At 37.2% G+C, this 12,822-nt stretch overlaps 1 protein-coding gene across 1 annotated transcript in view; it reads left to right on the top strand.

Annotated features, from left to right (window-relative positions):
• The window catches only part of ABCB4 (ATP binding cassette subfamily B member 4), a 74,016-nt gene extending 65,135 nt beyond the window's left edge, over positions 1-8,881 (top strand). Inside the window, exons 27-28 of the mRNA XM_060304725.1 lie at positions 1,969-2,115; positions 8,674-8,881. Of these exons, the coding sequence (XP_060160708.1) occupies positions 1,969-2,115; positions 8,674-8,877 (351 nt within the window). The 3' untranslated portion in view covers positions 8,878-8,881. The remainder of the gene's footprint in view (positions 1-1,968; positions 2,116-8,673) is intronic.
• The last annotated feature ends 3,941 nt before the right edge of the window (positions 8,882-12,822 follow it).

Below are 12,822 nucleotides of genomic sequence, written 5' to 3' on the forward strand. Positions count from 1 at the left end.
ATGCCTTTTTATCGCTGAGTCGGATGGCTCCATGGTCTGGATGGCCCACAGCTTTTTAAATTTTTATTGGGGTATAGTTGGTTTACAATGCTGTGTTAGTTTCTGGTGTACAGCCAAGTGAATCACTTATGCATATACATTTATCCACTCTTTTAGATTCTTTTCCCATATAGGCCATTACAGAGTACTGAGTAGAGTTCCCTGTGCTATACAGGAGGTCCTAATTAGTTATCGATTTTATATACAGTAGTGTGTATATGTCAATCCCAATCTCCCAATTTATCCCCCTCCCCTTACCCGCTGGTAACCATAAATTTATTTTCTACATCTGTAACTCTTATTTCTGTTTTGTAGAGAAAAGGGAACCCTCTTGCACTGTTCGTGGGAATGTAGATTGGTACAGCCACTATGGAGAACAGTATGGAGGTTCCTTACAAAAAGTAAAAATAGAGCTACCATATGGTCCTCAGCTTTTTTAACTAGTCACCTGTTGAACCACATCCAGGTTGTTTCCGTTTGGGCTATTAAGAGTAAAGCTGCTATAAATACTTGTGTACAGGCTTTAGTGTGACCCTAAATTTTTATTTCTCTGCGATAAATGCCCAGGAGCACAATCGCTAGACCATATGTTAATTGCTTAACTTTATAAGAAACTGCTCAACTGTTTTCCAAGGTGGCCCTGCCATTTCATTTTCCCACCAGCAAGTATGAGGGAGGGATACAGTTGCTCTGAATCTTTGCCACCATTTGCTGTTGCCACTGTTTTTTCTACCATCCTGATAGGTGTACAGTGATATCTTACTGTGGTTTTAATTTGCATTTCCTAATGGCAGAGGATGTTGAACATTTTTTTATATAGTTATTTGCCATCTATATTTCCTCTTTGGTGAAATGTCTTTTCATGTCTTTTGCCCATTTTCTAATTGGATTATTTTTTACTGTTGAGTTTTGACAGATTTTTATATATTCATGTTACTAGTCCTGTGTTGGAAATGTAGTTTGCAAATATTTTCTCCCAGTTTGTAGCTTATTTTTTCATCCTTTTAATGGGGTCTTTTTCAGAGCTTCGGTTTTTAATTTTGATGAGGTCCAATTCATTTTTTCCTTTTACAGACTGTGCTTTTGATGTCAAGTCCGAGAACTCTTTGCCTAGCCCTTGGTCCTGAAGATTTTTCTCCACTATTTTCTGAATTTATGGTTTTACATTTTACTTTTAAGTTCACACTCCATTTTGAGTTAATTTTGGTATAAGGTTGTTTTTCTTTAGTGTTTCATTTCTTTGGAGAGGACTGTACTCTCCAATTTCCACGGTCCCCAACACTCCCTATTTATTACCTCATTATTAGCAGTTATGACTATAGCCAAATTGCAGTGAAATCAATATATATTTGAAAACTAAGAGTTCAGTGAAACAATTTTCACAGTGACTAGGAACTTGATCTTATACTGAGTGCTGTGTATATATTTTTTTTCTCTTGATTATATATTCCTTAAGGGTAGGAACAGAGACTAATTCATTTTTATACTTCCCACAGTTCTGGCATAATAGGTAGCTGGTAAATATTTAAGTGAATGAATGAGTTTAAAAAAGAATAGGCTCCATGTGAGTCATGTGAATATTTCAAATAAAAAATGTTATACCTTAAACACTAACATGTAACCATTTTAGGACTCCAATGATAGCAGATCAACTGACATTTTGATAATGGTAGGAACTGGAGAATTTGTTGCAGCATACCATTGAAAACTAAGGTCATTAATTTTCTAGTTTGATTTTGAAAATGAATGTCCTGTTAAAAAAATTAAATGGGCAACTTGGTAGTTGTTACAGAAACTTTTTAGTGATTCTAAGTAATTTTTTCTTACAATTAGAACTGTCAAGTGTTAAGAAGTAAAAGTTTATTCAATATGTCATTAGAATTTTTCTGAGCTAGAACTTTATTAACTTTACTAATGGCTAACTTGCAGAAATATGAAACAAGAGTGGGAGATAAGGGGACTCAGCTTTCAGGAGGTCAAAAACAGAGGATTGCTATTGCCCGAGCCCTCATCCGACACCCCCGAATCCTACTGTTGGATGAAGCTACATCAGCTCTGGATACTGAAAGTGAAAAGGTATGGCCTCCTACCTCATGTCCCATTTAATTTATAAAATAAAACTTCTTTGTGCAGTCAACCATGAAAGAATAGATAAACACACAAACAGCTCATACAGCTAAATATCCAGGGGGAAAAAAAAAACCCAGTCAAGAAATGGGCAGAAGACCTAAACAGTTATTTCTCCAAAGAAGACATACAGATGGCCAACAAGCACATGAAAAGATGCTCACCATCACTAATTAATGGAGAAATGCAAATCAAAACTACAGTGAGTACCACTTCACACTGGTCAGAATGGCCATCATCAAAAAGTCAACAGGGACTTCCCTGGTGGCACAGTGGTTAAGAATCCACCTGCCAATTCAGGGGACATGGGTTGGATCCCTAGTCCTGAAAGATCCCACATGCTACAGAGCAACTGAGCCTGTGTGCCACAACTACTGAAGCCTGTGCACCTAGAGGCCATGCTCTGCAACAATAGAAGCCACCACAATGAGAAGCCCGTGCGCCACAAGGAAGAGTAGCCCCTGCTTGCCACAACTAGAGAAAGCCTGCATGCAGCAACAAAGACCCAACACAGCCATCCATCCATAAATAAATAAATAAAATAAATAAAATTTATTTATTTTAAAAAAAGTCTACAAATAAATGCTGGAGAGGGTGTGGAGAAAAGGGAACTCTCCTACACTGCTAGTGGGAATGTAAATTGGTACAACTATTATGGAGAACAGTATGGAGGTTCCTTAAAAAACTAAAAATAGAACTACCATATGACCCAGCAATCCCACTCCTGGGCATATATCTGGAGAAAAACATGGTCTGAAAGTATACATGCACCCCAATGTTCGTTGCAGCACTGTTTACAATAGCCAGGATATGGAAGCAACCTAAATGTCCATTGACGAATGGATAAAGAAGATGTGGTACATATATACAATGGAATGCTACTCAGCCATAAAAAAGAACAAAATAATGCCATTTGCAGCAACATGGATGGACCCAGAGATTATTATACTAAGTGAAGTAAGTCAGAGAAAGACAAATACCATTATGATATCACTCAAATGTGGAATCTAATTTAAAACTGATACAAAGGAACTTATTCACAAAACAGAAATAGACTCACAGACATAGAAAACAAACATGGTTGCCAAAGGGGAAAGGAGGGGAGGGATAAATTAGTCTGGTTTTAAAATGTACATACTACTATATATAAAATAGATAACCAACAAGGACCTACTGTATAGCACAGGGAACTATACTCAATATTCTGTAACAACCTATATGAGAAAAGAATTTGAAAAAATACATACCTGTATATGTAAAACTGAATTACTCTGCTGTACCCCTGAAACTAACACACCATTGTAAATCAACACTATTTCAATAAAATTTTTAAAAATAGGCAAGCACAGAAATAAACAAATGTAGATAGCGGTTATTTTGAGGTAGAATATTTTAATTGAATCCCTTCCAGCATTTTCCAAATTTTCAAAAATGACCACGTATTACTTGTATAAAATGTTATTTTTTGCACTTTTCATTTGCTTTAGCGCATTAATAATGGAAAACCTGGGAAATAAAATACTCAAAAGTGAAGTAGTTAAGTTTAAATCATTTTGTGACTAGTGTGAGAATCCATTTTTATTATAAAGAACATAACTATATGCAAAATGGATTATGTAGCTACCCACCACCAGTCCCTCCCATCAGGAAATTTGCACAAGCCTCTTAGATAGCCTCATCCACCAGAGGGCAGACAGCAGAAGCAAGAAGAACTATAATTCTGCAGCCTGTGGAACAAAAACCACATTCACAGGAAGACAGACAAGATAAAAAGGCAGAGGGCTATATACCAGATGAAGGAACAAGATGAAACCCCAGAAGAACAACTAAATGAAGTGGAGATAGGCAACCTTCCAGAAAATGAATTCAGAATAATGACAGTGAAGATGATCCAGGACCTTGGAAAAAGAATGGAGGCAAAGATTGAGAAGGTGCAAGAAATGTTTAACAAAGACCTGGAAGAATTAAAGAACAAACAAACACAGATGAACAATACAATAACTGAAATGAAAACTACACTAGAAGGAATCCGTAGCAGAATAACTGAGGCAGAAGAACGGATAAGTGATCTGGAAGACAGAATGGTGGAATTCACTGCTTCGGAACAGAATAAAGAAAAAAGAATGAAAAGAAATGAAGACAGCCTAAGAGACCTCTGGGACAACATTAAACACAACAACATTCACATTATAAGGGTCCCAGAAGGAGAAGAGAGAGAAAAAAGAGAAAATATTTGAAGACATTATAGTCAAAACCTTCCCTAACATGGGAATGGAAATAGCCACCCAAGTCCAGGAAGCGCAGACAGTCCCATACAGGATAAACCCAAGGAGAAACATGCCAAGACACATAGTAATCAAATTGGCAAAAATTAAAGACAAAGAAAAATTACTGAAAGCAGCAAGGGAAAAATGTCAAATAACCTAAAAGGGAACTCCCATAAGGTTAACAGCTGATTTCTCAGCAGAAACTCTACAAGCCAGAAGGGAGTGGCATGATGTACTTAAAGTGATGAAAGGGAGGAACCTACAACCAAGATTACTCTACCCAGCAAGGATCTCTTTCAGATTTGATGGAGAAATCAAAAGATTTACAGACAAGCAAAAGCTAAGAGAATTCAGCACCACCAAACCAGCTCTACAACAAATGCTAAAGGAACTTCTCGAAGTGGGAAACACTAGAGAAGAAAAGGACCTACAAAAACAAACCCAGAACAATTAAGAAAATGGTCATAGGAACATACATATCGATAATTACCTTAAACATGAATGGATTAAACGTTCCAACCAAAAGACACAGGCTTGCTGAATGGATACAAAAACAAGACCCATACATATGCTGTCTACAAGAGACCCACTTCAGACCTAGGGACATATACAGACTGAAAGTGAGGGGATGGAAAAAGATATTCCATACAAATGGAAATGAAAAGAAAGCTGGAGTAGCTATACTCATATCAAATAAAATAGACTTTAAAATAAAGAATGTTACAAGAGACAAGGAAGGACACTAAATAATGAGCAAGGGATCAATCCAAGAAGAAGATATAACGAAGGAGAAAAACCGTATGATCATCTCAATACATGCAGAAACAGCTTTTGAACAAAACTCAACACACATTTATGATAAAAACTCTCCAGAAAGTGGGCATAGAGGGAACCTACCTCAACATAATAAAGGCCATATACAACAAACCCACAGCAAACATCATTCTCAATGGTGAAAAACTGAAAGCATTTCCTCTAAGATCAGGAACAAGACAAGGATGTCCACTCTCACCACTATTATTCAACATAGCTTTAGAAGTCCTAGCCATGGCAATCAGAGAAGAAAAATAAAAGGAATACAAATTTGAAAAGAAGAAGTAAAACTGTCACTGTTTGAAGATGACATGATACTATACATAGAGAATCCTAAAAATGCCACCAGAAAAAATCCTAAAAATGCCACCAGAAAACTACTAGAGCTAAACAATGAATTTGGTAAAGTTGCAGGATACAAAATTAATGCACAGAAATCTCTTGCATTCCTATACACTAATGATGAAAAATCTGAAAGAGAAATTAAGGAAACACTCCCATTTACCGTTGCAACAAAAAGAATAAAATACCTAGGAATAAACCTACCTAAGGAGACAAAAGACCTGTATGCAGAAAACTATAAGACACTCATGAAAGAAATTAAAGATGCTACCAACAGATGGAGAGATATACCAAATTCTTGGATTAGAAGAATCAATATTGTGAAAATGGCTATACTACCCAAAGCAATCTACAGATTCAATGCAATCCCTATCAAATTACCAATGGCATTTTTTACGGAACTAGAACAAATCATCTTAAAATTTGTATGAGACACAAAAGACCCCGAATAGCCAAAGCAGTCTTTAGAGAAAAAAACGGAGCTGGAGGAATCAGACTCCCTGACTTCAGACTATACTACAAAGCTACAGTAATCAAGACAATATGGTACTGGCACAAAAACAGAAACATAGATCAATGGAACAAGATAGAAAGCCCAGAGATAAACCCACGCACCTATGGTCAACTAATGTATGACAAAGTAGGCAAAGATATATAATGGAGCAAGACAGTCTCTTCGATAAGTGGTGCTGGGAAAACTGGACAGCTACATGTAAAAGAATAAAATTAGAACACTCCCTAACACCATACACAAAAATAAACTCAAAATGGATTCGAGACCTAAATGAAAGACCAGAGACTATAAAACTCTTAGAGGAAAACAAAGGAAAAACACTCTTTGAATCACAGCAAGATATTTTTTGATCTACCTCCTAGAATAATGGAAACATAAACAAATGGGACCTAATGAAACTTCACAGCTTTTGCACAGCAAAGTAAACCATAAACAAGACGAAAAGACAACCCTCAGGGGCTTCCCTGGTAACACAGTGGTTGAGAATCTGCCTGCCAATGCAGGGGACACAGGTTCGAGCCCTGATCCGGGAAGATCCCACATGCCGCGGAGCAACTGGGCCCGTGAGCCACAACTACTAAGCCTGCGCGTCTGGAGCCTGTGCTCCACAACAAGAGGGGCCGCAGTAGTGAGAGGCCCGCACACCGCGATGAAGAGTGGCCCCTGCTTGCCACAACTAGAGAAAGCCCTCGCACAGTAACGGAGACCCAACACAGCCAAAAATAAATATACATTAAGACAACCCTCAGAATGGGAGAAAATATTTGCAAACGAATCCTTGGACAAAGGATTAATCGCCAAAATATATAAACAGCTCATGCAGCTCAATATTAAAGAAACAAACAACCCAATCCAAAAATGGGCAGGAGACCTAAATAGACATTTCTCCAAAGAAGACATACAGATGGCCAAGAAGCACATGAAAAGCTGTTCAACATCACTAATTATGAGAGAAATGCAAATCAAAACTACAATGAGGTATCACCTCACACCAGTTAGAATGGGCATTATCAGAAAATCTACAAACAACAAATGCTGGAGAGGGTGTGGACCAAAGGGAACCCTCTTGCACTGTTGGTGGGAATGTAAATTGATACAGCCACAATGGAGAACAGTATGGAGGTTCCTTAAAAAACTAAAAATAGAATTACCACATGATCCAGCAATCCCACTACTGGGCATATACCCAGAGAAAACCATAATTCAAAAAGACACGTGCACCCCAATGTTCATTGCAGCACTGTTTACAATAGCCAGGTCATGGAAGCAACCTAAATGCCCATTGACAGATGAATGGGTAAAGAAGATGTGGTACATATATACAATGGAATATTACTCAGCCATAAAAAGGAACAAAATTGAGTCATTTGTTGAGACGTGGTTGGATCTAGAGACTGTCATACAGAGTGAAGTAAGTCAGAAAGAGAAAAACAAGTATCATATATTAACGCATGTATGTGGAACCTAGACTAATGGTACAGATGAGCCGGTTTGCAGGGCAGAAGTAGAGGCACAGATGTAGAGAACAAACGTATGGACACCAAGGGGGGAAAGCAGCGTGGGGGGAGGGTTGGGGTGAGGTGTGATGAATAGGGCTAATGGGATTGACATGTATACACTGATGTGTATAAAACTGATGCCTAATAAGAACCTGCAGTATACAAACTACTAATACTAAACTTTCTTTGGGTTATTATTATGGAAATATGTTAATATAAATGTTTCAGACATTACATGAAATTTCTAAAAATCTTATATGTTCTGGTATAATAAGGCATAATTCTAGTTATTACTTGAAAATGTATATCTCAGAAATAACTAAATTTCCTTGTCAATTGCATTATTATGAACTTTCATCAAATCTTTAACCATGGTCATTTTTAAGTCTTTTGTCATTTACAGACAGTTCTGGGTGTACTCTGATGCTTTTGCAAAAATGTTCCTATAAAAGGGTTTCATCTTCAAGGAATTCATGGAAAAGACTCTGACAAGTACAGGTTTCTGGTAACTGACTATACTGCTGACATGAATGAATAAGCATTTTCAGAAAACTGATGAACTCATAAAAGCGTTAACAAAAGATCAAGATAAAAAAAATTAATTACATGGGACTGAGTGAACTGATGAGGATGATTATAATTTTTGTGACTTTCTGTTTGAATAAAAAAAAAATCCCACAAGGACTCAGAGGCAAAAAAATATACAAATCAATTTTCACTGCAAAGTAAAGGAGCTGTTACAGTGGAGGATTACTGGACTGAATGTCAATATTATGGCATAGTATGAGTGTGTTTCGTGTTTGGTAATTGTAATCATTGTTGCTTTTGTTGTGTTCATCCATTTACAATGCTTGGTGTCAGTCTATTTATCTCTTGTAAAAATAAAATACAGTGTGTGTGTGTGGAAAAAAAAGATGGATTATGTAAAAACATGCATAAAGCTAAAGATTCAAAATGAGACAAGAAAGGTAATTTCCTTTTGTACATATGGTAAAATATTTAGATTTCCTTTACAGTTAAAACTTATTTCTACAATTTTTAAGATAAGGCTTCTATTCTGATTTATCAATAGATTGTCCAAGAAGCTCTGGACAAAGCCCGAGAAGGCCGCACCTGCATTGTGATCGCTCACCGCCTGTCCACCATTCAGAATGCAGACTTGATAGTGGTGATTGAGAACGGCAAAGTCAAGGAGCACGGCACACACCAGCAGCTGCTAGCACAGAGAGGCATCTATTTCTCTATGGTCAATGTCCAGGCAGGGACACAGAAGTGATGAACTCTTGTTATAGTGTATCTTAAAAATAAATTCAAATCATTCTACAACTTTTTCTGATTTAGAGACTTCTTTTCTAAGTCATCATAAAATATAGGTATATCTTATTCCATATCAATTTAGAACATCCAATTTGGGGTTGGATATTACAGCATTTGAAATGTAGGAGTTAAAAGTAACATCTGGCTTGATGAAGTATGAAAACAGCCTAGCTCTGAGTTACCAAAAACATATGGAGAGAATATCACTCAACCATAAAAAAGAATGAAGTAACACCATTTGCAGCAACATGGATGGACCTACAGATCATCATACTAAATGAAATAAATCAGAGAAAAATACCACATGATATCACTTATATGTGGAATCTAAAAAAAATATATGATACAAATGAACTTATTTACAGAACAGAAAAAGACTCAGAAAACAAACTTATGGTTAGCAAAAGGGAAAGGGGGGAGGGATAAATTTGGAATTTAAGATCAACAGGTATGCACTACTATATATAAAAATAAACAGCAAGGATCTACTGTATAGCACAGGGAACAATATTCAATATCTTTAAATAACCTATAATGGAAAAGAACCTGAAAAAATATGTATATATATAAAACGGAATCACTTTGCTGTACACCTGAAACACTATAAATCAACCATACTTGAATAAAAAAATTTAAAAATCATATGGAGAAAGTGAAGAGCAGAGTTTAGGTATATAAAACTGTAGAAGATTCAATGCAATCCCTCTCAAGTTACCCAGGACATTTTTCACAGAACTAAAATTCATATAAAACCATAAAAGACACAATTGCCAAAGCAATCCTGAAGAAAAAGAACAACCCATGGGCTTACCTGGTGGCACAGTGGTTGAGAGTCTGCCTGCCGATGCAGGGGACGCGCGTTCGTGCCCTGGTCCGGGAAGATCCCGCATGCCGTGGAGCGGCTGGGCCCGTGAGCCATGGCCGCTGGGCCTGCGCGTCCAGAGCTTGTGTTGCGCAACGGGAGAGGCCACAGTGAGGGGCCCATGTACCGCAAAAAAAAAAAGAACCCAGGAGGCATAACCCTCTCAGACTTCAGACAGTACTACAAAGCTACAGTAATCAAAACAGCATGGAGGAACTTCCCTGGTGGGGCAGTGGTTAAGAATCCACCTGCCAATGCAGGGGACACAGGTTCAAGCCCTGGTCCAGGAAGATCCCACATGCCATAGAGCAACTAAGCCTGTGCACCACAACTACTGAGCCTGCGCTACAGAGCCCACGAGCCACAGCTACTGACCCCGCGCGCCTGGAGCCCATACTCCGCAACAAGAGAAGCCACCACAATGAGAAGCCCACACACCGCAACTAAGAGTAGCCCCCACCTGCCACAACTAGAGAAAGCCCACCTGCAGCAATGAAGACCCAACACAGCCAAAAATAAATTAATTTTTAAAGAAGTACTTAAATGTAAAGGTTTAAAAAAAAACAGCATGGTATTGGCACAAAAACAGACATATGGATAAATGAAACAGGATAGAGAGCCCAGAAATAAACCCACATGCCTATGGTCAATTAATCTTTGACAAAGGAGGCAAGAATATACAATGGGAAAAAGACAGTCTCTTCAGCAAGTGATGCTGGGAAAGCTGAACAGCCACATGTAAATCAATGACGCTAGAACACACCTTCACACCATACACAAAAATAAACTCAAAATGGCCTAAAGACTTAAACATAAGACATGACACTATAAAACTCCTAGAAGAGATAACTGGCAAAACATTCCCTGACATAACTTGTACCAATGTTTTCTTAGGTCAGTCTCCCAAGGCAATAGAAATAAAAACAAAAATAAATGAATGGGACCCATTCAAACTTACAGGGTTTTGCACAGCAAAGGAAACTATATACAAAATGAAAAGACAAGCTGCAGAATGGGAGAAAGTATTTGCAAACAATGTGACCAACAACCGATTGATTTCCAAAATACACAAACAGCTCATACAACTTAACAAAAAAACCTAATCGAAAAATGGGCAGAAGACCTAAACAGACATTTCTCAAAGAAGACATACAGATGGCCAACAGGTACATGAAAAGATGCTCAACTTCACTAATTATCTGAGAAATGCAATTCAAAAGGACAATGAGGTATCACCGCACGCTGGTCAGAATGGCCATCATTAAAAAGTCCACAAATAACAAATGCTGGAGAGGGTGTGGAGAAAAGGGAACCCTCTTACACTCTTGGTGGGAATGTAAATTGGTACAGCCACTATGGAGAACAGTATGGAGGTTCCTCAGAAAACTAAAAATAGAGTTCCCATATGATCTAGCAATCCTGCTCCTGGGCATATATCCAGACAAAACTCTAATCCAAAGAGATACATGCACCCTTATGTTCATAGCAGCACTATTCACAATAACCAAGACATGCAAACAACCTAAATGTCCATTGACAAATGAATGGATAAAGAAGATATGTAACAGATATACAATGGAATACTACTCAACCATAAAAAAGAACAAAATAATGCCATTTGCAGCAACATGGATGCAACTAGATTATCATACTGAGTGAAGTAAGTCAGAAAGACAAATACCATTATGTTATCATTTATATGTGGAATCTAAAATAAGACACAAATGAACCTATCCATGAAAAAGAAACATAATCATGCACATAGAGAACAGACTGGTGGTTGCCAAGGCGGAGGGGGGTGGGGGAGGGATGGAGTGAGGTTGGGGGTAGCAGATGTGAGCTTTTATATACACAATGGATAAACAAGGTCCTACTATACAGCACATAGAACTATATTCAATGTCATGTGATAAACCATAATGGAAAAAATATATACAACTGAATCACTTTGCTGTACAGCAGAAATTAACATTGTAAATCAACCATACTCAATTAAAAATTAATTAAATAAAGCTAGAATTCAAAGAAGCCACAGACATAGGGAAAATTCTTATGGTCCTGATTCATTGGGTAGATGACAGGGTAGTTTGGGAACAATTTTCCTTGTTACAAAGTTAAAATATATTGTTCAATAGCATACTCTCTTCATTGGTAAATTTTCAAGTTATTCTACTAGAGAATTGAGGTTTTAAAAAAACGAATGTATTCCCAGATTTATCATCACATTCCAAGAGAAAATGGAATTGTCCTTAGACAAACTAACTGTAGGCACACATTTGTTCCATATAAAGAGGCATATTGTTTAAATGTTTAAAACACATTAATAAAAACTGTACATATTATCTCAGTGCAATTTGAAACATTTGAAAGAAACATCAATAAAATGCTGTTTCTATAGAACTGCATTCCTTTTACAAATAGTTTTATTTTCCCAGAAGATTAATCCACTTCAACAAGAAGGAATATGTTTAGATGGAGACCAAAAAGAAATATTCTAAAAAAAAAAAAAAAAAAAAAAAGAAATATTCTAGGCAACCCTTGGAAGCTAACCACTCTGAAATGTTTTTTCCTTAATTTACTGCAGCAATACCCATTCTCACTGCTGTGACAGGTTGTTTAGGTCAGTAATCTATCCAAATCAGGTCTTCCATATGTAATAAATCATATATACCAAGGGATTTTTCAAATGTAACCATGTGTAGCAGTAGACTGAATTTCAGTTAACCAAGAGAGGAGTGGGGCAAAGGGTACGTTACCACAGTGACTCAAGGTGAAAATTCAACCTACTGTTATGTAATTATTCTCAAACTTGCCTGATAAGGATCATGGGGCATTTGCTCCTAGAAATTCTGACTCAGGAGGTGTGGGTAAGGCCCAGGAATCTTTTTGTAAAAAGCAATCCAGACGATTCTTAACTTCAGGCAGGTTAGAGGAACATGTTAAAAACATGAGTGAAAAGAGGTTTCTCTGCAGGAGGTGATCAGCTTCTAAAATACCCAATTCTTTAGATATTATTTAAAAACAATCAAACAGGCCTTAGAA

Source organism: Globicephala melas, chromosome 9 (genome assembly GCF_963455315.2).
Source record: "Globicephala melas chromosome 9, mGloMel1.2, whole genome shotgun sequence".
NCBI classification, from domain to species: domain Eukaryota; kingdom Metazoa; phylum Chordata; class Mammalia; order Artiodactyla; family Delphinidae; genus Globicephala; species Globicephala melas.